Below are 26719 nucleotides of genomic sequence, written 5' to 3'. Positions count from 1 at the left end.
AGGGTTCAGTGGTTCTGCTATAAAGCATATTTACCTCATTATCTAATGAACACCCCCTCACAAAATGTTACTGACCACATTTTGCTGAGGTATGAGATGTCCAGTGTGAAATAACATTACAGAATCAGTGTGTTCTTTTTTTCCCTCCTACTTTTTACTGCCACTGATGCAATTTTCACATATGATGCCACTTCACGGCTACATTAACTATACAAAAGTAACAGCTGGAGTTTCCACCTCAGAAACATCAAAAAACTCTAATGCTTATTTTTTCTTTTTTTTTTTTTGCCTTTTCTTAACAAAAATAAACTCCTTTCTTTGTAGAGAATGGCCTCAGTTCTTCAGTAAGCTCCTGTTTGCTGTTTCTCAAGGAATGTTGATGGTTAACAATTAAAAACATGACTACAGAAACATACCTACAAATTGTAGGTTTATAAGGAAGATAAGAGTTTCAGCATCTTATCAGTACTAATAAAAAGTTATTTTAAGCACTAGAAGCAAAAAATATACCATTCAAAACAGAAGTTATTGAAAAATAATACCAGTCTACATTTTCTTTCTATGGCAGTTTCTGACAGAGCAGATGTTCTTGGTGTTTTAGTCCTCTGGCTCATATCTGAGGATTTAAAAAAAAAAAAAAAAAAAAAAAAAAAATCATTAAAACCAGAGTAGAAAATACCCAAGAGACATTTTCTCTCTAAAGAAAATGCCAAGTAATAAATTACTCCCACTAGTGACGCATTCCTGTCAAGACTCACTGTATGACTTAGGGCACAGACAAATGTATATACTTTTTAGACTATTTTCTCTGTTTAAAATTGGCCACTTTACCAAACAGCAGAACGAGGGAATGACCAGGAACCTACCCACAAATCCCAAAATACAGGCAGAAGTTTAAACAGAAATTTTATGTTCCACCTCTGTTGTCCTACAGCATAGGTCTAAGGCATCCGCTTTGCCATAGCTCACTTGACATTTTCAGAATTATAGTCTTCTATGAAATATAATGGCTAGGGTGCATGTTTCTTTACTCAATACAGGCCTAACCTTGTTTACATACTGTGGACTTCTCATTCCCATAAACAAGCGTGGAAGAAATAAGATAACACCAAAGCATCCAGTACATCTCCCACCTGTATCTCTGTGTGTAGCACCTGGGGGCTTCTCTACCACACCCATGAACATTTTGTATCCTCTCCATAATAAATTCTCTCATTTCTTGTTACACAGTAGCTGCTGTTTCACACATCAGTCCTATTCACCTCGCACCCATTAAAAGGACTGGCTTGTCAAAAATCAGGGAACAGCCTGCCAGAAATTCTTTTTAAGGAAAAAATTATAGTCTGTTTTAGAGACAGCTTCATATTTATAAAAACAAAATGGGAGCAGAACCTGGATCCAGAACAAGGATCCTGTTTAGACAGACAGAACAGCACCACTTACTTGGAAAGCTTTTTACGTAGATCCTTTATCTGCTCATTCTTCTTCATGAGAATCTCTTTCATGTTGCGATAGGCAGCTGTTTGCTGAAATTTCTTCTCTAGTTCCTACATAATAACAACACCAGCATATTATTTACATATTATGAAAACCAGGCTAATATGCTTTTTAAAAAAAGATGACTTGCTTTTCCTCCTCAAGTTTCAGAACAGTAGTTGCTCTAACTCATTCAAATTTAGATGAAGTCAGCTAGCAGATTCAGACGATATTACTGGGAGACACAGAGAAACACAAGCTTTATTTTCTAATGAAATCAGGCTAAAAGTCTTCTGAAGACTGGGAATACACTTTTCATTCAAAAATTTCTGTGCAGACAAATGGGCCATTTTTAAGTTTTCATCTAGTTATAATCATGCGGTTAGTTGTGGTTTCGCTATTTTACATATAATATGTGTTTTTCCACTGAAATAACAGCAATACACTGGCACAAGTGTGACCCAGTAAACTCTGCATCCTGTAGCATATGCTTGTCAAATTACTAATCAGTTAATGAGTAAGAATCTCATCTTTACGTTACAATAAAATGCTAACCTTTTCAGCTGTGGATAGCTGATCCTGAACCTTAAGCAAGTCATGTTTTGTTGTCACCAAGTTCTCTTCCAAGAATTTCTGGTTTGCAGTAGAGTCATTCAAAGTCTTCTCAAACTGGCATTTCAAAGCTGCCACTTTATTCTCCAGTTCAGTGATATCCTGGTTTGCATTAGTCTTCAAAAGAAGCATATTTAAAATATGTCAAATGCAAGAAGAAATATTTAACATGCCAAATGCAAAATTCCAATAAAGCGTGCACTTCTTAATGTTTAATAATGTTCACTCTATTCTTGTAAAGCCTAAATTAGAAGTTCTTTAACTAAAAAAAAAAAAAAATTAGTTAAAGCATTAACTTATAACTTTAAGAAAATTCTTAATAAATGCATTTTAAAGATGGCTGTAATGTCTTCTCTGCCAAGTTGAGATTTCAAGTTCTTGTACTTCACTTCTTTAGGAATTAGGTGAAGCCACAGGATGAAGCATAACACAGAAAGTTATTTAACATACAGAAATAGTAAATTACAGTTTAAGATCTGAATGTCTATGCTATAATGTATTTTTAAAGCAGGTAAAATATCACAGGCATTTCAAAAGCCGTTAGTGTAATACAGGTAGGAAAGAATGAAAGTGTTAAGGCTCATATTATCAGTCAGGTACCAATATTGCACTGTTCTCAGATGCATTACAAAAAGAGCGTCCACAGTTGCTTGTGAAGCAACTTTCCTGTTTCCCTGTGAGAAGAAACAACCCAAACTCTTCAGGCCATCAGTTCTTGGTCACAAAACATTATATTCACCTAACTGTTTTATGGATTTCCATTAAAAAAAAAACAAAACAAAACCCTCTCAGGTTTAAAAGCTCAAGTTCAAACTCTCAAAAGTGTAGTGACTCAGGATGAGGCTGAACCAGCAGCACCTTAAAAAGAACAAAAAACAAAAACTAAGGAAGCTCTGCTCCTTTTTCTTTGTGGAAGGCAGCATTTGAGCATAGGAAACCACTTAATAATAGTACCTGTACAGAAGAAAAACTTATTTTGGATTTTGAGACAGAGTCCAAGGTGTAGTGCTGAAAAACACTGCATTGTATAATGTTTCACATCAGTATAGACAGTGATTTTTCTTCCACACTGTGACATAAGTCAATTATGTAAAAATTCTAAATCCTCAAGTTAAACCGATCCAACAGAGCAGTTACTCCCAAATCATGGTTTACACTTGGTGTGTGGAACTGTATTAAACTATTTAAAAAAAACCCCAAAACTACAAGAAAAAAAAAGGTAGAAATCTGCTGAGCTAAGAGTTTGTCCTTAAGAACCATTGTGGTTTGGCAGTCATTTGTCCAAAGAGATGGAAAACTACTCCTTTAATGAACAAGTGGGTTCATATGATTTTATTGACACCCATCCTATGAAAATATGGAGTGAAACCAGATAAAATTTAGCATTTTCTCCAAACAGCTAATACTTTAAACGATTAAGTGAAGTAGTACATTCCAGCACTGTATCTACTAGCTAGTTTCAACAACATATATACGCCGGTAAACGTAAGAGCTGGAGAAGAAAGTGACAGATTACAGAGAGCAAAAAGCTGAAGATACTCAGCAGCCCTGATATAGAGGCCAATTCATGTTTAACCAGAAAAGTAGGATGAGATTTGATTCCAATCTGTCGTGGTTTAGCCCCAGCCAGCAACTAAGCACCCCGCAGCTGCTCGCTCACTCCCCCTACCCCGATGGGATGGGAGAGTGAATCGGAGAAGTAAGAGTGAGAAACACTCCTGGGTTGAGATAAGAACAGTTTAATAATTGAAATAAAGTAAAATAGTAATGATAACAATACAATAATGATAATAATAATAATAATATAATATACAAAGCAAGTGATGCACAATGCAATTGCTCACCACCTGCCGACCGATACCCAGACAGTTCCCGAGCAGCAATCGCTGCTCCCCGGCCAACCCGCCCCCCCCCCCCCCCCCCCCCAGTTTCTACACTGAGCATGACATCATATGGTATGGAATAGCCCTTTGGTCAGTTTGGATCAACTATTCTGGCTGTGCCCCCTCCCAGTTTCTTGTGTACCTGGCAGAGCATGGGAAGCTGAAAAGTCCTTGACTAGCATAAGCGGTACTCAGCAACAACTAAAAACATCAGCGCGTTATCAACATTCTTCTCCTGCTAAATCCAAACCACAGCACTATGCCTGCTACTAGGAAAAAAAAATAACTCTATCCCAGGCGAAACCAGGACACAATCTTTTCAAACTACAAACACTATTATCCAGGATTTAATAAACCCTTTTAATATTTTAAACCTTTAATAATTTAAGGCTTAACAAAACAGATAAAGAAAATAATTGCCATGACTGATAAATCAATATTATTGAATACAGATTTTGAAAGTTTCTAGATAAAATTATAGTGTATTAAGAAAGCCAAGTACATACCATAAACCAGACAGAAAGCGAAATGAAAAGAAATCAGGATTAAAATATGAAAATTAAAGTGGAAATGTTTTATGATATTGAATTTCACTTCCAAATCTGTAAATACCACAGGAATTTTAAGAAGTCAGTTTCTCAAAATAACTGGATTAAAGTGTTCTGTTTTTGTTAAAAGTTTGAACAAAATGTTTTAAATTTAAGAAACAATCACACATGAACAAAATTCAGAAAATTCTAAATTGACAAAATAAAGGTACAAACTTAAAAAAATCCTAAGGTGACCTGAACAGATTTATCTGTGTCAACCTGCATGACTTCTAGCTTCTTATGGGTTTTTTTGCTGCAGCAGCAATTCACCGTGTTTGAATCCTCATTTACAAAAAAGATTAAGAACGTTAAGTAGTAAAAATAAACAGTGAACCATTTTTGATAGTATGCTGATATGGGCAGAACTACATAAAATCAAACATTTTTTTTATGTTGTCTGACCCATGTTCATTGACATTTGTAGTAAACTTCAACTGATGTTTAAGAATATAGGACGCTAGACACTTACATGTAAGTATTTAGGTTTTTGAAGTCTGAAGTGAGAAGCAAGTCTGGCTTGTCCGTGTCAATATCAAGTGTGACAAATGCTTGAAAGAATTAGTGGTTTACTGTTGCTATAAAAACCAGGTTAGATATCATTCTTTCATTAGTAAAAAGGAAGAAACAAACCAAAATAAATTTGTATCTGTTAATACAAATATCACCCCTGAGAATATGAACTCTGGAATACTACTTCCTGATAGTACCTGGAATAATACTTTCTGATAATAATTTACCATAGTCAATGTGACACAAAATAAGTGTCATAAAATCAGCTAACGTTCTGGATTATCCGTTGACTGACAGACCAGCAGGAACATGATGATACTAATTTGAACATTTGTATTTGCCAGAAAAGAAACACACCACACAGACCAACTTTTCAGATGTACAGGCAACAGTTGTGTTAAACGGGGGTGGTGGTGGTAAATCTTAACTATATTTACCTTTTGATCTCCTTGGATCATCTGTAAATCCTTCAGTGACTTCTCTAGTTTGGACTTTTCATCTAGTGCAGCTGTAGCCTGTGATACATTGAAACTGTAAAACCTCAGAAACATATTTTAATTGAAAATATGAGAATAATAACCATGGGATTCTTATTTAGATTTTTTTAAAATATGTAAACAGCATTAAGTATCAAAGGTTACAGGGAATTTACCTGTGTTTCTATGGTCTTGAGTCTAGTCTTCAATTTTTCATTTTCTTCTTGGAGGCAAGCAACTGTCTTTGGGTTAATGAACAAGAAAAAGTTTGTGAATACTCTTGTGCTATCTTGAATTTTCCAAATATTTCAGGTAAGAAAATATGCTTCATAGCTTAGGAAGGCAAACAAGCTTCTAAATGCTTATAAAAATGGCCTTCATAAGAAATCAGTAATCCATTTATTTATTGTGTTTTCTGCCTCAGTCAGCAGGAAATTTAAGTCTCAGATTCTACGTAATATATAGGACCATTCATTTAAATTTGGCACATGCTTTACTGAACTGAGACTAGTGAGCTCAGCATCTTGTTAGTATCAGGATTCATGATAAAGAAAACCGCATGTTCAGAGATGTAAATCTTATTGCTGCTCATCATTTGTATTTTCAATCAACAGGAAAGTAAGAATTTATTCATAGTTCCTGTTTAAGAGGCAAATACCAGGTTACTGCATATCATGTTTTGTGTCACAGGAAATAAGCATGCTTTATCAGTCAGACTAAATTCACCATTTAAACTTTTAATTATTCTTGAGAAAAAAAAAAAGACATCAGATGCACATATTCAACAAAAACTGTTATAAAACAGATTTTGAAATTACTTTTGAAAGAGAACTACATTGATCTATAAGTAAATACAAGTCTGAATTCCTGAATGCTTTAATTATCTTAATGGGTAACAACAATTTGATTCAGACACTGTACTTGACAGATCATTTTGGTAACGCAGGCTAGAAGACACAAAACACAACTCCTTGCTAAATTTCTTGACTGCCCATAACTTTAAAGTGTATTGTAAGAAGTGTAGCATTTTAAAAAAGTTCAGTTGAACTAAACAAGTTCAATACATAATAAAAACTATCAATAACATCAAATACTAGAATGTGTTTTGTAATTCTGAAAATCTTTAGCAAGTGGGAAATCAGACGTTTTCAAAACTCCTAAATTCCAAATTCTTTATGTGTCTGTTTCTTTATGAGGAATTACTCGACTAACAAAAGAAAAAAGACTGAATGTAATAGGATTGACTTCAAGTGATGCAGAAAATGTTTGATAACCTAATCGTTTCAGCCAGCTACATATTTTAATTTACTTCCTTGCTGGAAAGCCAGCCAGCTGCATAGAACAAACTGAATACTGGTTTCTACTAATTTACCTCACTAAATGGAAAAATAAATAGTTACAAAGGCCAAAATATCTTTGCAAAAGGAAGGTCAATATTGCAACACATTAGAGACCGTAACCGCATGTAACGCAAATTTAAGATGCTTCACAATGTTTATTAATTTATTAGCATTTTACTTTACATCCTGGGGTATATTACCTTGACATCTACATTGTGACAGGCACATTATACAAATATTACTGTACAGCTATCCAGTTCAGTTGAACAAGCAGAATGGTCATTAACCACAACTGCATGAACAGACAAGTTCTTACCTTGTTAAGCAGCTCTGACCCACCTTCATTTAATGGAGCCAGTTTTGGTTTAATGAGATCTGTACTGGGCTAAAGAAATAATAAAGGTTAAAAAATTAAATTATACAGATTTCCAGGAAGAAGAGAAGTATTCCTTTAGTTTGTAAAATAACTACTGACAGTCAGTTCAGCTTTCTTTTGTAAAGCAAATGAATGACCTTTTATTTCAAGTTCATTTTTTACTGGTACCTTGGCTCCTCAAGTTATATACTTCACTTTCAGCTGAAGTTAAACAAAAATACTTCACAGAGACATAAAAGGATTGCAAACATGAATTTACAAAAGACTACCAATGCTGCAGCAACCAAAAGACAAAAAAGTAAGGAAAAAAGAAAAAAAATTTGAGTGATTGTAAGAGTAAAAAATATTTACACAGCTCAAAATAATTTTCTTATTTTACGTATTCAAATATAGTATATATTAACTAAATATATATTTATGCTACAAACCAAATAAGGTGCAACCATAATCATACAAGATAAGCTAGAGTCATGTCTGTATTGTGGAATCTTCTCAGCTCTTGACTCTGTGTTGGGACAAAGCCCTGGGACAAGCAAACGTGCCAGTCTTACCCCGGTTTCCAGGGGGAAGGAAACCCAGGAGCAGATGCTCCAACACATCCCTGGTCTGGCTGACTTTGGGATGAGGATTATGAGGCATGCCCCAGGTGTGCAGAATCTGCAATCTGGAAACAGCCAAGGCAATTCAGTGTGAGCCTTGGTGCTGAACTGCAAAATGCTACTTTTTGGAGACTTTCAAAGATTGCTTTGAAAAAGGGTGGGGGTTTTGTTTTTGTTTTGTTTTTCTCTCTTAAGCACAAAGAATACTAAGTATTTAAACACCTGTCATGACTCCACATGACATTTGATTATGATTTGATTAAAATAAAACTCTACCTTCTTGCTCGAAGACGTAAATTCTGATTTTTCAAACTCAGCAACCTGTTCCAACAATTCTCTTGAAAAGGAAAATAAAGGGAGGCATTTATTTACTAAAATAGCTATGCTATGAAACACATTTTACCAGGCTGATGCTATGCTCTTTACTGCATGTAAGATTCTCATTAGAAGTGCAGAATGAAGTCCTATGCAAATACAATAAATGCAACAGATCACGTCATGCAATGGTATGGTATATGCATTAGAACTGTAAGATTTAGCACCCTTGATTAAAATATAATCTACTCAGACAACAAAGGCTTTTTAATCAAATCCTATCACCTGCTCTTAACTGATTAATTCAAGTAAGGATATTACAAAAAAAAACATCTTCCTGACAAATTTGAAATTATTGTGTATCTTGCTACTTTATAGATGGAAGACTTGAAACTAACCTATCATCGATACAATAGTAAAAGAACATACTTCTATGGTTAGGAAAAGAATGCAAATATTCAACACTGAAGTTTTCTTATTATTGAAAGGCATTCTGTATAGTCCAATATATGTTACCGATTCTCCAATTCGGAGACGTCTGTCTGTAACTTAAGGTACCATTTCTCAGCCTGCGAAAAGAGCTGCCGCAGAAGTAAAACGTTGGTGTAAGTTGTATTTATGAGCTCTGACTCCACTTCACTGTGTACAACAGTCCGCAGTCCATCCAGCATGTCTGTCACCTCATCAACTGTGAAGGTCTCCTCAACCAGTCTAAACAGAGCAGTCAAGATGAGTCATGTATGATAAAGGTAACAATTTTGCATTGCTATGAGACCTCACAACCCGGGTATCACTCTTGTATAATGCAGTGTCCTTCTGAAAACATCCACTGTCAGTAGTTATTAGATGGCCACGGCACTACTAATTGCATATGGTATTTAAATTTTCCCTCGGAAACATTATGATCACAAATATTACTTCCACTACAGTCTTGCATCAAATTTAGACATCAGAAGCTAGATATAAAGCAATGTCATGCTGTCGATATCTATGTTAATTCCTAAGAATTTGAACAACTTAGTTTTAAAAGGACTTGACTTGTAACATTTGGAAAACTATTGGGTCTTTCTTCCTCACTAAGAACATACAAATGTAAATGGAGAAAAGTCACCCCATAAAGCATTTAAACCTGCAATTGTTGCTAGCATATTTGCTTTATTTTTGCTCAGACACCACCCCCCACCACAGTACCTGCTGTCCTTAAGGTCCTGAAAACAAGAATCCACTGTTCTGAGACACAGACCACGCTTGAAACGAGCAAAGCGCATGTAATTGATCACTTCATTCTGGTGGTGCTCATTAAGGCCAAGCTCTGCCTGTGGATAAGGATATAAACACAAAGATAAATATATACCAAAATAAGTAAAAAGGAGCATAAGTATTGTGAAGACTTGCCTTCTGACTAGTTTCTGTGCTTGCTTTCATAGGGTTACCAGGTTAGCTAGGATGTTAAAAAACAACCATATTTGCATATGTGTAATCCCTACATACCTCACATATGTATAATGTAGCTGAATGATACATCTTTTATAGACGTACTAACAAAAATACACAGAAAAGTACATTACGTTTCCTTGTTGGTTTAGATGTAAAATCTTGAGACTTCCAACATAATCTTAAGTGAGAATCTGAATTTGTTTCTCAACAGCCTATTGCCCAGGAACAAATATTCCCAGGGCAAATTAAGAAGGAAGCATTTTTAGATCTGGCTAACTAGCCCTTTTATGTATGCCTCTATTTCAAAAGAAGGAGTACTGGCATGGCCAATTACATTAGAGTAAATCTTGCTCATGCAGGTAGCACAAGTCACAAGGAGGCACAACAGGGCATGAATGGGAGTTTATAATTGCAGTCCCTGGAGGGCTGATGCAACCAAAGGTGAAGTCAGTTTCATTTACTCCAATGTACTGAGCTAGTATCCCTGATGCTGGAGACAGCAATGTAGCAACTCGGACAAAACAATCTTATCACCTTGTCTTTATTAATCCAACTGCACAGGGGAGCTTCAGTGCAAATGCAACACTGTGATACCTGCATGAACAATACCGAAAATGTGAGCAGAGACCTCGACTACCCAGACATTAAAAGGCAGTCTAGCAAACAGCAACAGCAGGAAATAAAACAAGCTCGCATAATGTGGTTGCAAGTCTGATGTCTCCCATAAAGTCCCACTTCTTGCAAATGAGAGATCACATGAAGAGCTCAAATAACGTTCTCTTTGCTGTTGCTGGGTTTTTTTCAGGTGAAAAGTTTCTATTCATTACAGACAGAAAGGAAGACATATGCCAACACCCGTGCTGAAATCTCACGATCCAGAGAGCAGCTACAAGACGACATTAAACTAATCAATAAATACATAAGCACAGGCCGAAGCCACTCGTGATCTCCAAGCGCAGTTAAGCCACCGGGGCACCGGATCCTGCAAACCCCCCAAGCCCCGCTAATCTCCGCAGGGTCCCAGAAGGGCGGCAGGGATGCCCAGGACGGCAGGCGGCAGCGGCGGCGGCGGCGGCAGCAGCAGCAGCAGCAGCAGCAGCAGCAGCAGCAGCAGCAGCCCCCTTGAGCAGCCCCCGCATGACGACGGGGCCGCCTCTCCCCGGCGGGACTTGACCGGGCCGCCTCCCTGCCCAGCCTCCGGGCGGGCCGGCCGACGCTGGGGAGGCTACAGCGCTGCTCGGCGGGGCTCTGCCCCGCAGTGGGCAGCAAGACCGGCCAGACGGCGACGCCATCCATCCTCCGCCCCGAAGAACTGACGGCCGCCGGCGGCTCCGCTACTCACCATGGCGGCCCCTTCGGCGGCTGACGACGGGCTGACGGTTGCCATAGAGAACGAAGCCTCGCGAGTGCCCTCGCTGCGCTCCTATTGGCGGCGGCTCCCTCACGTGACCCACACCGCCCGCCCCCGGGCTCTGCGCAGCCGCATCCCTGGCGCCCCGCCCCCTCGGCGAGCGGCAGCCGTTGCCCGGGGCAACCGCCGTTGCCCGCCCCCAGAGCATGCGCAGTTGCCCCTCCCCCCCCCCTCCCGTCAGCGCGGAGTGGGGCGCAGCGGGCGAGGCGGTTTTGGGGGTTCCTCGGTGGGGCTGCGGGCTGCCGTCCTTCCCGCCCCTTCCCGCCCCTTCCCCAGGGCGGCCTGCAGCCCCAGGGCACTGCCGCCGGGCGTGGAGGGCAGGGCTGCCGGGCCTCGGCTTGCGGCCGCGCCGGGCTGGGCCGGTTTCGGCCCGCTCTTCCTTCACCCCGATGGAAACGGGGACGGGCGGAGGCGGGGGCAAGCAGGTGGGAAGCTGTGTGAGGGGGTTTTGGCAGCATCTGTGGTTTTTTTTGTTTGTTTGTTTTTTGTTTTGTTTTTCTTGAAGCCATCGGGAAATAAAGTTGTTCAGCTTTTGGGATTCTTTGTTTCTCTCGCTGTTCAAATACGAATGAACGAGTGAGCGGGTGTCCTGGGGGTAGGAATTCTGGCAGTTGGGTGGACGTGAGCAAAATGCCTGAGAACCTCTTAAAATGATAATAAAAAGGTAATTGGGTATGCAGTGATGAGCTTTGTAGTTGGTAAACCAGTTTTGTTTAAGAGCCCTGTTCCACACTGAGATTTTTGCATTCAGTGTTGGTGCACGACACGTTACGAATTTGATCTGTTCTGGTTCGTATTACTGCCGTGATCCTGCTGAAACCTAATAGCTCTGATGCTGTAGCCTAACACTCCGATACCGCTTTGGTGTGGTGGAGTGAACACTCAGATCGCATAATCACAGCATGGTTGAGAGTGGCAGGGACCGACGGGGTTCATCTGGTCCAACCCCCCTGCTCAGGCAGGGCCACCCAGGACCGTGTCCCAATATCTGAATATCTCCAAGGAGGAGGACTCCACTACCTCCCTGGGCAACCCCTGCCAGTGCTTGGCCACCCTCACAGGAAAAAAGTGTTTCCTGAAGTTCAGGGGGAACCTCCTGTGTTTCAGTGGTGCCCATCGCCTCTGGTCCTGTCACTGGGCACCGCTGGAAAGAGCCTGGCTCCCTCCTCTGTGCGCCCTCCCTTCAGGCATTTATACACATTGAGGAGGTCCCCCCGAGCCGCCTCTTCTCCGGGCCGAACCATCCCAGCTCTCTCAGCCTCTCCGCATATGAGAGATGCTCTGGTCCCTTCATCAACTTCGTGGCCCTTTGCTGGACTCTCTGCAGTAGCTCCATTTTATCCTGGGGAGCCCAGCACTGGACACAGCGCTCCAGGGGTGGCCTCACCAGTGACCTGTTGGTGTCTTTTCTTAGGGAAGCCACAGCGAATTCTTGGCTCAGACAAGATTAACAACTTTTACATATGGAATAACAACTCTTATATGACAGAACCTGACATTGTTAAGGATCTTTGTTTATAATGTCCTAGTGTTGGACAGATGTATACATTATGGTTAGTGCTTAACAAAACCGAAACATGGACACTCCCAGTTTAGTTTTGCTTATGCTCTATAAACAACCAAAACCAAAGCAGCCAACAGAAATCACAGCGATAATTATCTTTAAAAACAGACAGATGATGCAATGATGAAATAAATATGTTATTTTCTCAGCAACAGCAGCATGTATGTGGACTCAAGTATAAACAGTTTATGCTGTGTGAAGCATTTTAAAAACATGAAAGGATCAGAGACTTAGTCACATCAGGGCTTTACAAATCAATTTGAATAGTCTTTATTTGTAGGTGATAATCTAATAACACAATTTTTTTGATATCTTTTCACAGCAGCCATAAAAAAATAGTTGTTCTACATTTTTTTTGTAAAGTTGGCAGAAATTAGTATATAATCAAGCCCATCTAGTTATGATGAACCTATTACCAACATTTGTTAGTTCCATATGCAATACACTAGATGTCTCTGTGTTCTTATACAGTTATTACAATGGTTTTGTCTTCAAAATACCCTATGATAATGAATACATTAGTCCATTGAGACGATTGTACTTTTAATCTTTTTCAATTTTATATCAAGGAATTACAATGCCAACAGAATAAATACTCATCCAAGTCTGCATAAGGTAATAACCAGGGAGTTTCTCATGCTGTCAGCACAAAACAAATACAAACCAAAGAGGGAAATCTTTACTCAGACACTTTGCTCCATCAGTTCTAAACTCTGTCAGCTGGAACAAATTGCTTTCTCCCTGTAAATCAGGAATAACTCCAGCACTGCACACGGAAAGTGTTGGGAAGTGAAGGGCCCGTCTCTTCCCAGGGAGCTGGCGTCAAAGCCTTGAGATTCTTGAACTGAATAGACATAGCCTGGCAGCTTTCTGCGCTCATTGCAGCGGTTTTGCAGACCGCTTAATTACCAAGCATGCGCTAGCGGATTGCTTGTCATGGGTTCTTTTAGTGCTTTGAAAGAAAAAGCAAGAAGGTCCTTTGCACCTGAATAGCCTGCTCAGTAACTTTGTCCCACGGCCATTGCCAGGGGGTTTCAGGTGTGGCCAGTGCACGGCCAGCAAGGGCAGGGACAGCCCCCTGCGCCCGCTGGGCACGGGGACTGCCTCGAGGCCAGCAGCCCAAAGGCCTTCCTCTGAAGAGCAGACCTTCCTTCAGAAGAGCGACGCAGCTGGTGAAGGCTGGAGAGCACAAGTGCTATGAGGAGCAGCTGAGGGAAGTGGGGTTGCTTAGCCTGCAGAAGAGCAGGCTCAGGGGAGACCTTATCGCTCTCTACGACTACCGGGAAGGAGGTTGTAGCGAGACGGGGGTGGGCCTCTTCTCGCAAGTAACAAGCGCTAGCGCTGGAGGAAATGGCCTCAAGTTGCGCCAGGGGAGGTTTAGATTGGATCCTCGGGAAAATCATAGACCCATAGAATCGTTTAGGTTGGAAAAGACCTTGAAGATCATCCAGTCCAACCATGGACCTCACACTACCAAGGCCACCACTAAACCAATTAAGGGTAGAGTAGTAATTTCACGTTTCCTGGCTTGGTGGCTGGCTTATTCTTTAATGCAAGTGAAAGCTAGGAATCCTGAAGGTTGGAAAGGATCTCTAAGATCATCAGTCCAAGAGCAGCATGCCCACTAAGGCATGTCCCAAGTGTACCCGCTTTTTGAACACTTCCAGGGATGGTGACTCCACCATCTCTCTGGGCAGCCTGTCCCAATGCTTGACCACTACTCTTTCCGTGAAGCAATGTCTCCTAATAGGCAATGTGAACCTGGCCTGAGGCAGCCTGAGGCCATTTCCTCTCGTCCTATCCCCAGAAGGGTTGTCAAGCATTGGAAGAGGCTGCCCAGGGAAGTGGTTGGAGTCCCCATCCCTGGAGGTATTTCAAAGCCCTGTAGGTGTGGTGCTTGGGGACATGCTTTAGCGGTGGCCTTGTCAGTGTTAGGTTCACGGTTGGACTCGCAGGTCTTCAAGGACTTTTGCAGGCTAAACGATTCTATGCTTCTGTAGAAGGCTGCTGGGCGGAGGGGGCCCTGTCAGCCGCGTGCCACAGCGCCAGCACCCGGCAACGCAGCAGTCACAATGGGCCGGGGCAGGATAAAGGGGGCATCCTCCCGTGTGCCGCGGCCAGTCTGCCCGGCAGGCAGCCCGAGCACATCGGAGAGGAAGTCCTCGAGGAGTTGTTTCAATGACTTGGAGGGAGGAAGGCGTGAGGCTGGACGAGGCTGCTGGAGGTTCTTCAGTGCAAGGCCAGCTGTTGGCGGGGCCCCGTTCAAAGCCCGTGTGAGGGACGGAAATCCTGCTTGAGCCCTCAGGGCAGAGGCGCCAGCTCGTCGGGAGATGAGAAGCCCCAGCCAGCGCAGTGGCAAGCCCGAGGCAATGGCTTGTGGAGGGGCACTTGAGGAGCAGTGCAGAGCTCTCTGTCCTCATGCCCTGCAGAGCCAGGGGCAGCAGCCGTAAGAAATGGGATGCAGGGCTATGTTGCAAGGGAGTGCAGAGGGAGTGCTTTGGAGCAGCCAGCGGTGTCGTGCCAGGCGCGGGAAGGAGCGTTGCCCGCGAGGTCGATGAGGCCGTGGGCACGTGGCCGCTCTCCGAAGGCCCTGAGATGGATGTGTGCAGGTTGAGGGAGACTAGGGCTTGGGCATCTCCTGGGAGGCGTGAGGAGGCTGTGGGCCGAGGAGGCAGGTCTTGCTGACGTGCTCAGGGAATAGCCGATCGCCAGCTCTGGGGTCAGGAAGGAATTTTCCCCCGGGGCAGATTGGCCCTGGTCCCCGGGGGTTTTTTGCCTTCCTCTGCAGCACTGAGCATGACCCCCTGTCAGGGCTCCTGCGGTCCCTTTTGGCTAGGTTACTGCCTGCTGCTGCTCGTGCTCCACGCAGATGGCCTGTCGTGCCCTGCAGCTGGGGGGAGGAAGGCTTTTTTTCCCCCACGGTGGGCTAGCAAGTGTCTCCGGGGGTTTTTTGCCTTCCTCTGCAGCACCGAGCACACGGCCCCTTGCCAGGGCTCCTTTGGGCCATTTGGGCTAGGTGCCTGGTGCTCCTGCTCCACGACGGTGGCCCTCGTGCCCTGCATCCGGGGGGAGGAAGCTTTCTCGAGTGCCGCGGGGGCCCCAAGGGTGGCCCCCGGGCCTTGCTTCTTGTCCTCTGTAGCATCGAGCGCAGCCCCTTGTCAGGGCTCCTCTGGGCCCTTTCGGCTCCGTTCTTGCCTGCTGCTCTTGCCCCTCCAAGGCACCCCTTGTGCCCTGCCTCTCTTGCCCGTCGCTGGCCAAGAAGCACAGCGCAGCAAGTTTTGGAAGGCAGAAAGGTAGGGTTGGCATCGCTAAGGGTCACACTTTGGAAAACACCTCGCACCTCCTCCTCCAGCGCCTCCTGCGCTTTTGCGTGCCATCGCTCCTGCTCCTCCTTCATCCAGGTGTCGCTCTGCAGGCAACAGGGGCTGCTCGGCCTCTATTCCTGCTGCCGTATTCTTGGAGTGCTTCATCCGAAGTGATCCGTGACACTGGTGCTCGTCCTTTCTTCTCCAAGGCTGAAACAAAACAAGAAGGAAGAATTCTAACCTCGGGGTGGGAATGTTGGGGAGGGGAAGGGGGGCGTTTTTTGGATGCCAAGATAAAAAGTCATGTGAGAAAAATTGGTCACCGAAAGAAGAGAGAAGAACCACATTCCTGAAGCTTTTGTGTTTGTTCTTGAGAGTGCCTTTGTGGTGCATCAGCCAGCTACCTGCTTTCCTGTTCCTGGCCAAGGTGGATATTTCTTAACCACCATAATCATGCATGCGGCTCCGCACAAGGCGCAGGGGCTCTGCGCCTTTGTGTGGCTTTGCTTTCCTTTGCCAGGCTTCATGTGATGTTTTCTCAAGCTAAAGCAAGGCTTGCATCCACCTGCTCCTGGCTCCACGTGCGCACGGTGTTCATGCTGGTGGGCATCTGCTCTGAAAGTGGTTGAGAAAACCCCAATAAATTCCTGTTAGCACTTGTAACCTTTGTGATCTGTGTCCTTGAAAGTGGTTTTGGAGCTGAAGCCCCCCTGGCATTTCAGGCAAATAAGAGTCTCATCATTACCTGAGTCATTGGGAAGGGGAGGGTAAGGGGAGGGGAAGGGAAGGTGAAGGGGAATGCAGTACTTCTAATAAGTATCCTACAGTGATGATCTTGTCCACCTGTGTGACCTATTGAGTACTGATTAAAAGTCAATGCTTGGTATTTATGGCATTGTTCACATGCCTCTTGAACAGTGGCATGCTTGGGCATCAACTACCTCTCCACGATGCTTGTTCCAATATGTCACCACACACTCGGTAAAGAAATGCTTCCTAATGTCCGGTATAAACCTTCCCTGACACGGCTTTGAACATTCCTATGTATGCTATTACTGCATACCAGGGCAAAGCGATCAGCACCTCTCTCTCCAGTTCCCCTCCTCAGGAATATGCAGAAAACAATGAGGTCACCCCTGATCTTCCTTCTTTCCAATGTAGACAAACCCAAAGTCCTCAGCCACTCCTCATAGGACATTCCTCCCAGCCTGTTCACCAGATTTGCAGCTTTGTTGCCCTCTGGATGCCTTTGAGTACCTTAAAATCTTTTCTAAATTGTGGGGCCCAGAACTGCATACAGTACTCTAGGTGAGGCTGCACCAATGCTGAATACAGCTGGATAATCACCTCTTTTGACTGGCTGGTTACACTGTTTGATGTGCTGCAGGATGCGGTTTGGCCTCTTTTCTGCCAGGGCACACTGCTGACTCATATTGAACCTGCTGTTGACCTGCAAGCACCCCCAGATCCCTTTCTGCAGGGCTGCCCTCCAGCCACTGCTCTCCCAATTTATATTTGTGCCCACTGTTACTCCGTCCTAGGTGCAGAATCTGGCATTTTGACTTTAAATTTCATGCTACTAATGATTGCCCAATGTTCCAATCTATCTAGATCCCTCTGCAAGGCATCTTGTCCCTCAAAAGAGCCATCAGAACCTCCCAGTTTGGTATCATCATCAAGCTTGCTAACGGTGCCTTCACTTCTGCATCCAGATGATTGATAAAAGTATTGAACAGAGCTGGCCCTAGGATTGAGCCCTGAGGAACACCGCTGGTGGTTTGTCTCCAGCCAGATGTAGCCCCATTCACTGCAACCCTCTGAGCCCTGCCCTTCAGCCAGTTCTTCACCCAGCACACTGCGTATCTGCTCATCTCACAGTTGGACAACTTGTCCACAAGAATGCTGTGAGGGACAGTATCAAAAGCTTTACTAAAATCCAGGCATGTGCAGGTCAGCCGGGGGATCAGGCCCAGCCAGCATGGGTTCATGAAAGGCAGGTCCTGCTTGACCAACCTGATCTCCTTCTATGACCTGGTGACCCACCTGGTGGATTGTCGTGGTTTAGCCCCAGCCAGCAACTAAGCACCACGCAGCTGCTCGCTCACTCCCCCTACCCCGATGGGATGGGGGAGAGAATCGGAGGAGTAAGAGTGAGAAACACTCCTGGGTTGAGATAAGAACAGTTTAATAATTGAAATAAAGTAAAATAGTAATGCTAATAGTAACAGTATAATAATGATAATAATAATAATGATACACGAAGCAAGTGATGCACAATGCAATTGCTCACCACCCGCCGACCGATACCCAGACAGTTCCCGAGCAGCGGTTGCTGCTCCCTGGCCACCCCCCCCCCCCCCAGTTTATATACTGAGCATGACGTCATATGGTATGGAATAGCCCTTTGGTCAGTTTGGATCAACTATTCTGGCTGTGCCCCCTCCCAGTTTCTTGTGCGCCTGGCAGAGCATGGGAAGCTGAAAAAGTCCTTGACTAGCATAAGCAGTACTCAGCAACAACTAAAAACATCAGCATGTTATCAACATTCTTCTCCTACTAAATCCAAAACACAGCACTATGCCTGCTGCTAGGAAGAAAATTAACTCTACCCCAGCCGAAACCAGGACAGTATCCACCCCTTATTCTATACCATCTACGTCATGCACAGGCCCTCCCCTTTCCAATGTGTTCTAATTCATCACCACCGCTTTCCCTATCTTGATATACACACAGATATCATTCCCTTCGTCTAGGGCCCATCCCTCTAAAATGTCCATTGAGTTCATTTAGCCCATGACTTTGGGTTCCATCTGTTATCACAGTCTTTCAGAGCAGGAGAGGTGGTGTGCAGTGTTGGACTGTTGCATGCTGAAGTCAGTTCTCATTCCAACATGGTTTCATCAAAGTTCATTTTCATTAAGCTGGGCAATTCTTACTGCAATACCATTGATGTGGCATATAGCAATCATAATATATAGTATTATATACTTAATATTAACCTACTATATTATTATATTAACATGCAGTTAAGAGATAACATATAGTTAAGAGATAACATACAGTATTATAAAGCAATTAATATTATACAATTCAGTTCATTGGCTATTTTCACCCAAAATCAAATTCCCTTGAGGTACACATTGGGCTTCCCCATCCTTTCGCATCACCCACCAAGTGCACCCAGGTCCTTGAGCAAAAGCAATCCCACGAATGGGTTTGCCTTTGCCAGAGGGGGAAGTAACCCATACTGTCTTCCCCAGCATATTTTTCATGTGCACTACAGGAACTTTATCTCCTTCTAGAGTACGTAAAAGTTTTGATTGGGCAGGGCCAGCTCGATTGGCAGATCCCCTGGTGTTGACTAACCAGGTGGCTTTTGCTAAATGCGTATCCCAATGTTTAAACGTCCCACCACCCATTGCTCTCAGGGTAGTCTTTAACAATCCATTGTATCACTCAATTTTCCCGGAGGCTGGTGCATGGTAAGGGATGTGATACACCCACTCAATGCCGTGCTCTTTGGCCCAGGTGTCTATGAGGTTGTTTCGGAAATGAGTCCCGTTGTCTGACTCAATTCTTTCTGGGGTGCCATGTCGCCACAGGACTTGCTTTTCAAGGCCCAGGATGGTGTTCCGGGCGGTGGCATGGGGCACGGGATATGTTTCCAACCACCCAGTGGTTGCTTCCACCATGGTGAGCACATAGCGCTTGCCTTGGCGGGTCTGTGGGAGCGTGATGTAATCAATCTGCCAGGCCTCCCCATATTTATATTTCAGCCATCGTTCACTATACCCAAGGGGCTTGAACTGCTTGGCTTGCTTGATTGCAGCGCATGTTTCACACTCATGAATAACCTGTGCAATACTGTCCATAGTTAAGTCCACCCCTCGATCACGAGCCCATTTATACGTTGCATCCCTTCCTTGATGGCCTGAGGCGTCATGGGCCCACCGAGCTATAAATAATTCACCCTTATGTTGCCAGTCCAAATCCACCTGAGCCACTTCAATCTTAGCAGCCTGATCTACTTGCTGGTTGTTTTGATGTTCTTCAGTGGCCCGACTCTTAGGTACATGAGCATCTACATGATGAACTTTTACAACCAGCTTCTCTACCCGGGCAGCAATATCTTGCCACAATGCGGCAGCCCAGATTGGTTTGCCTCTGCGCTGCCAGTTGCTCTGCTTCCATTGCTGCAGCCACCCCCACAGGGCATTTGCCACCATCCATGAGTCAGTAGAGAGATAAAGGACTGGCCACTTTTCTCTTTCAGCAATATCTAAAGCCAGCTGAATGGCTTTCACCTCTGCAAACTGACTCGACTCCCCTTCTCCTTCAGCAGTTTCTGCGACTTGTCGTATAGGACTCCATACAGCAGCTTTCCACCTCCAATGCTTTCCCACAAGACGACAGGACCCATCAGTGAACAGGGCATATTGCTTTTCATTTTCTGGCAATTTATTATACAGTGGGGCCTCTTCAGCACGTGTCACCTCCTCCTCTGGTGATATTCTAAGGTTTTTTCCTTCTGGCCAGTCCATGATCACTTCCAAGATTCCTGGGCGACTGGGGTTTCCTATTCGAGCCCGTTGTGTGATCAGTGCAACCCACTTACTCCATGTAGCATCAGTTGCATGATGTGTAGAGGGGACCCTCCCTTTGAACATCCAGCCCAACACCGGCAGTCGGGGTGCCAGCAGGAGCTGTGCTTCAGTACCAACCACTTCTGAAGCAGCTCGAACCCCTTCATATGCTGCCAGTATCTCCTTCTCAGTTGGAGTATAGCGGGCTTCAGATCCTCTGTATCCCCGACTCCAAAACCCTAGGGGTCAACCTCGAGTCTCCCCTGGTGCTTTCTGCCAGAGGCTCCAGGTAGGGCCATTCTCCCCGGCTGCAGTGTAGAGCACATTTTTAATATCCTGCCCTGCCCGGACTGGCCCAAGGGCTACTGCATGAACTATCTCACGTTTAATTTGTTCAAAGGCTTGTTGTTGCTCAGGGCCCCATTTGAATTCATTCTTCTTCCGGGTCACTTGATAGAGAGGGCTTACGATCTGGCTGTAATTTGGAATATGCATTCTCCAAAAACCCACAACGCCTAAGAAAGCTTGTGTTTCCTTTTTGCTAGTTGGTGGGGACATAGCTGTTATTTTGTTGATCACATCCATTGGGATCTGACGACGTCCATCTTGCCATTTTATTCCTAAAAACTGGATCTCCTGTGCAGGTCCCTTGACCTTACTCTGTTTTATGGCAAAACCAGCCTTCAGAAGGATTTGGACTATTTTCTTTCCCTTCTCAAAAACGTCTTCTGCTGTGTTGCCCCACACAATGATGTCATCAATGTACTGCAGATGTTCTGGAGCTTCACCCTGTTCCAGTGCTGTCTGGATCAGTCCATGGCAAATGGTGGGGCTGTGCTTCCACCCCTGGGGCAGTCGGTTCCAGGTGTACTGAACACCCCTCCAGGTAAAAGCAAACTGGGGTCTGCACTCTGCGGCCAAAGGGATGGAGAAAAATGCATTAGCAATATCAATTGTGGCATACCACTTAGCTGCCTTTGACTCCAGTTCATATTGAAGTTCTAGCATGTCTGGCACGGCAGCACTCAGCGGCGGTGTAACTTCGTTCAGGCCACGATAGTCCACTGTTAGTCTCCACTCCCCATTAGACTTTCGCACTGGCCATATGGGACTGTTAAAGGGTGAGCGAGTCTTGCTGATCACTCCCTGGCTCTCCAGTCGACGAATCAGGTTATGGATGGGAATCAGGGAGTCTCGGTTGGTGCGATATTGCCGCCTGTGCACAGTTGTGGTAGCAATCGGCACCTGTTGTTCCTCAACCTTCAGCAACCCTACAATCGAAGGGTCCTCTGAGAGACCGGGCAAGGTGGACAACTGTTTAATTTCCTCTGTCTCCAAAGCAGCTATACCAAAAGCCCACCGGTACCCTTTTGGGTCCTTGAAATACCCTCTCCTGAGGTAGTCTATGCCAAGGATGCACGGAGCATCTGGGCCAGTCACAATGGGGTGCTTTTGCCACTCATTCCCAGTTAGGCTCACTTCAGCTTCCAGTACAGTTAGCTGTTGGGATCCCCCTGTCACTCCAGAAATACAAATGGGTTCTGCCCCTCTATAGTTTGATGGCATTAGCATGCACTGTGCACCAGTGTCCACTAGAGCCTTATACTCCTGTGGGTCTGACGTTCCAGGCCATCGAATCCACACAGTCCAGTAAACCCGGTTGTCTCTTTCCTCCACCTGGCTGGAGGCAGGGCCCCTCTAACACTGGTCACAGTATTCGCTGTTCACTTCCTGTAAATGTGAATCAAAAGTCCCCTGATCAAGGTCGGAAGTAAAATTAGCCCTCTTACTCTGTCTCAGGAACTGCTCACTGGAAACTGGAGCTGCAATTTTCCTGGGAGAACCGCCTTTTCTAATAGTTTTTCCTTGCAACTCACGCACCCGTGCCTCTAAGGTTGAGGTGGGTTTTCCATCCCACTTTCTCATGTCCTCTCCATAATCACGCAGGTAAAACCACAGGGTGCCCCGTGGTGTGTATCCTCTATATCCTCTCTCTTGAGCATAGGGACGTTGACTCCTAATGGCTGAGACACTGGTCCGTGCAGGTGGGGAGTAGGACAGATCCTCTCTGAGTTGTTGGAACTCTTGGCACAGTTTTTCCACAGCTGAGACACAGGCCTGTAGGGAGGAAGAGAGCTTTTCTTCGTAGTCCCGGAGTTGTCTAGCCACTTCATCCACCGTTGGTGCCTCGTCGTCTTTCCAGGCTAGTATTGCCAACGAGTTGGAATACGATGCTGGTGCGCTCCGTACCACCTTCCGCCACATGGATTGTGTGCACCTGACTTCATCTGGGTCTTTGGTTAACCGCTCATCATTCAGGTCACTGTAAATCACCTCCAGCACGCCTAATTCCCTCAGGTACTGGATACCTTTCTCTACGGTGGTCCATTTGCTTGGGCAGTATAAAACATCCTCCTTGAAGGGATACCTTTCCTTCACGCTTGACAGAAGTCACCTCCAGAGGCTGAGCGGTTTTGCCCCTTTTCCAATTGCTTTGTCAATGCCCCCTTCCCTGGAAAGGGATCCCAGCTGCTTGGCTTCCCTACCCTCTAAATCCAGGCTACTGGCCCCATTATCCCAGCATCGGAGCAGCCAGGTGATGATGTGCTCGCCTGGATGACGACCGAAATCTTTTCGCATATCTCGCAGCTCACTCAGGGATAGGGATCGGGTGGTCACCATCTCATTTATGGGTTCTTCCTCCTCTGGTTCTCGTGATGGCCCTGGTTCATCTTCATCCCTTACTAAACGAACTGATTTCCTCGTGTATTTTTTCTTCTGTATAGGGGCAACTGATACCGGCGCAGGTTGGTTCTCTGGTTTAGCCACAGTGTCTGTCACTGGGGTTTGAGTAGCCGCAGTGCTCATGGCTGTGGCTGGAGTAGCCACAGTGCCTGGGGCAGGGGTTTGAGTAGCTGCAAGGCCTGTAGTGGGGTTTGGAGTAGCCGCAGGGCCTGTAGTGGGGGTTTGAGTAGCCACAGTGCTTGTTTTGTCATCAGATCCAGAGACCTTCTCTTTCTTTTGAGGGTACTGATTAGCGTTGACCACGGCTCGATAGGCATGGGCCAGTCCCCAGCATGTTGCAATGATTTGTGTCTCTCTGGAGCTACCAGGGTGACAACATACTTCTTCCAAATACTTTACTAATTCTTCAGGATTCTGCACTTGTTCAGGGGTGAAGTTCCAAAACACTGGAGGTCCCCACTGCCCTAGGTACTTGCGCATACGTTCCCACACACCCTGCCACTCATAACTATCCAGCCTTGGGGTGGATCTCTGGATGGTATTTTTGAACTGCTTACTGACCTTTATCAAAACGGAAACAACATTCCCAAGAATTATCAACAGAAGTATCTTAACTGCCCAGGGGTGTTCAAGATACAGGAAAGTTGTTGTAATGAAGGAGGAAACATCATAGAAGAAAGCAGCAAAGGTGCCATTCTGTATTTCCTCCACAACAAGCCTCTCAGAGTAAGAAGTATAATTGCTAACTCTCTCTATGAGGTAGTACCCGAAGTACAGTAGTGACTTCTGTATGAAACCCAAATACCAAAGAATGCTCAAGGTCAGGGTTTTGATAAGGAGCCTCCCAAGCAAAAGATCATGAATCACTGCAGAGCATAGCACACTACACAAACTGACAACAAGCTTTAACGCGTGCTGCAAAAAAAAAGAACATGGTGCAGATCAGAAGAACTAATATCGTGACCGGCAACTGTTAACAGACTCCTTAATACACTCTGGTTAATCTGTTGTTATCTCAAACCCTTCGAGCCCCACGTTGGGCGCCAAAAAGGACTGTCGTGGTTTAGCCCCAGCCAGCAACTAAGCACCACGCAGCCGCTCGCTCACTCCCCCTACCCCGATGGGATGGGGGAGAGAATCGGAGGAGTAAGAGTGAGAAACACTCCTGGGTTGAGATAAGAACAGTTTAATAATTGAAATAAAGTAAAATAGTAATGCTAATAGTAACAGTATAATAATGATAATAATAATAATGATACACGAAGCAAGTGATGCACAATGCAATTGCTCACCACCCGCCGACCGATACCCAGACAGTTCCCGAGCAGCGATCGCTGCTCCCCGGCCACCCCCCCCCCAGTTTCTATACTGAGCATGACGTCATATGGTATGGAATAGCCCTTTGGTCAGTTTGGATCAACTATTCTGGCTGTGCCCCCTCCCAGTTTCTTGTGCGCCTGGCAGAGCATGGGAAGCTGAAAAAGTCCTTGACTAGCATAAGCAGTACTCAGCAACAACTAAACACATCAGCATGTTATCAACATTCTTCTCCTACTAAATCCAAACCACAGCACTATGCCTGCTGCTAGGAAGAAAATTAACTCTATCCCAGCCGAAACCAGGACATGGATGAAGGAAAGGCTGTGGACATCATCTAACTGGACTTCAGTAAAGCCTTTGACACCATCCCCCACAGCATTCTCCTGGAGAAACTGGCTACTCATGTCTTCGACGGGCGTACTCTTTGCTGGGTAAAAAACTGGTTGGGTAGCTGAGCCCAGAGAGTAGTGGTGAATGGAGCTAAGTCCAGTTGGCAGCCAGTCACGAGCGGTGCTTGCCAGGGCTCCGTTTTGGGGCTGGCCTTGTTTAACATCTTTATCAATGATCTGGATGAGGGGATTGAGAGCACCCTCAGTAAGTTTGCAGATGACACCAAGTTGGGTGGGAGTGTCGATCTGCTGGAGGGTAGGATGGCCCTGCAGAGGGACCTGGACAGGCTGGACTGATGGGCCAAGGCCAACTGTATGAGGTTTAACAAGGCCAAGTGCCGGGTCCTGCACTTGGGTCACAACAACCCCATGCAACGCTACAGGCTTGGGGAGGAGTGGCTGGAAAGCTGCCCGGCAGAAAAGGACCTGGGGGTGCTGGTTGACAGCTGGCTGAACAAGAGCCAGCAGTGTGCCCAGGTGGCCAAAGCGGCCAACAGCATCCTGGCTTGTATCAGGAATAGTGTGGCCAGCAGGAGCAGGGAGGTGATTGTGCCCCTGTACTTGGCGCTGGTGAGGCTGCACCTGGAATACTGTGTCCAGTTTTGGGCCCCTCAATACAAGAAAGACATTGAGGTGCTGGAGCGTGTTCAGAGAAGGGCAACAAAGCTGGTGAAGGGTCTGGAGCACAGGTCTTATGAGGAGCGGCTGAGGGAAGTGGGGTTGTTTAGTCTGGAGAAGAGGAGGCTGAGGGGAGACCTTATCACTCCCTATAACTACCTGAAAGGAGGTTGTAGTGAGGTGGGTGTTGGTCTCTTCTCCCAAGTAGCTAGCAATAGGACAAGAGGAAATGGGCTCAAGCTGCCTCAGGGCAGGTTCACATTGCCTATTAGGAAATATTTCTTCATGGAAAGAGTAGTAGTCAAGCATTGGGACAGGCTGCCCAGAGAGCTGGTGGAGTCACCATCCCTGGAAGTGTTCAAAAAGCGGGTACACTTGGGACATGCCTTAGTGGGCATGCTGCTCTTGGACTGATGATCTTAGAGATCCTTTCCAACCTTCAGGATTCCTAGTTTTCACTTGCATTAAAGAATAAGCCAGCCACCAAGCCAGGAAACATGAAATTGCTGCCCTACTCTTAATTGGTTTAGTGATGGACTTGGTAATGTTAGGTTCATGGTTGGACTGGATGATCTTCAAGGTCTTTTCCAACCTAAATGATTCTATGATTCTATGAGTGTATGATCTGATGGAAATGGGAATAAGAATGCCTTTTTCTTTGCTCCATATGGAAAGCCCCAGGAAACCCTGTGTGTAGTCTGCATAAGCAAGTAACCTGGCTGAAATTGCGTTACCGGTAGAATAAGAAATGCTGAAAAGACCTACAGAACCATGCTTTTGATTTGTAAAGTGTTTGTGAGTGTCTAGGATGGGAATGATATCATGCAGGGTCATCCTTTCTTTGATTGAAGGTATAAGAGACTACTTAATGGAGAGCAACTCTTGCTCGTCAGGAACAGCCCAGGTGCTTTGTTTTGCCTCACTTTGGGGAAACAAGGAACAGCTGAGTTGACTTGTCATGTCCAGTCTTATGTTCCTAGGACTCACCTCAAGTGTTTTGATCTATAGAAAGTTCCTAGATAATATGATTTGCTTGCCTATGAGAGGCACTGGTCTCACCAAGTGCAAATATCCTCCTCATAGAGGATGGCAAATTGTGGCCACAGCCTCTCCTAAACAGACCATCTGAGGGGCTGTTGAACCTGTAAAACAGCCTGCTTGGAGAGAAGC

The 26719-nt window shown here is 45.0% G+C and overlaps 1 protein-coding gene across 2 annotated transcripts; it reads right to left on the bottom strand.

Annotated features, from left to right (window-relative positions):
• Positions 1-597: 597 nt before the first annotated feature.
• On the bottom strand, positions 598-9460 carry LZTFL1 (leucine zipper transcription factor like 1). Of its 2 annotated transcripts, XM_075705644.1 has the most exons (10): positions 9369-9460; positions 8694-8888; positions 8139-8199; positions 7204-7272; positions 5724-5789; positions 5509-5586; positions 2389-2403; positions 2032-2193; positions 1444-1547; positions 598-616 (listed from the first exon to the last, which is right to left on the bottom strand). In XM_075705644.1, exons 1-10 carry the CDS (start codon positions 9443-9445, stop codon positions 598-600), a joined length of 846 nt encoding a protein of 281 aa, XP_075561759.1. In that variant the 5' UTR covers positions 9446-9460. The 2 variants fall into 2 exon arrangements, with proteins under 2 accessions (XP_075561759.1, XP_075561760.1); XM_075705645.1 differs by lacking the exon at positions 5724-5789.
• Between the last annotated feature and the right edge of the window lie 17259 nt (positions 9461-26719).

The sequence above is a fragment of the Pelecanus crispus genome, chromosome 2, assembly GCF_030463565.1.
Source record: "Pelecanus crispus isolate bPelCri1 chromosome 2, bPelCri1.pri, whole genome shotgun sequence".
In the NCBI taxonomy this organism is placed as follows: Eukaryota; Metazoa; Chordata; class Aves; order Pelecaniformes; family Pelecanidae; genus Pelecanus; species Pelecanus crispus.
Note: the sequence above shows the minus strand (reverse complement) of the source record. Positions and strands in the feature narration are given on the sequence as shown.

Excerpts from the sequence above, each read along its gene's own strand:
- LZTFL1 (XM_075705644.1), bottom strand. The coding sequence starts at position 9,445 with ATGCGCTTTGCTCGTTTCAAGCGTGGTCTGTGTCTCAGAACAGTGGAT. Across the intron at positions 8,889-9,368 it reads CAGGACCTTAAGGACAGCAG|ACTGGTTGAGGAGACCTTCA; the intron begins GTACTGTGGTGG and ends TGCTCTGTTTAG. Across the intron at positions 7,273-8,138 it reads TTACGTCTTCGAGCAAGAAG|CCCAGTACAGATCTCATTAA; the intron begins GTAGAGTTTTAT and ends TTATTTCTTTAG.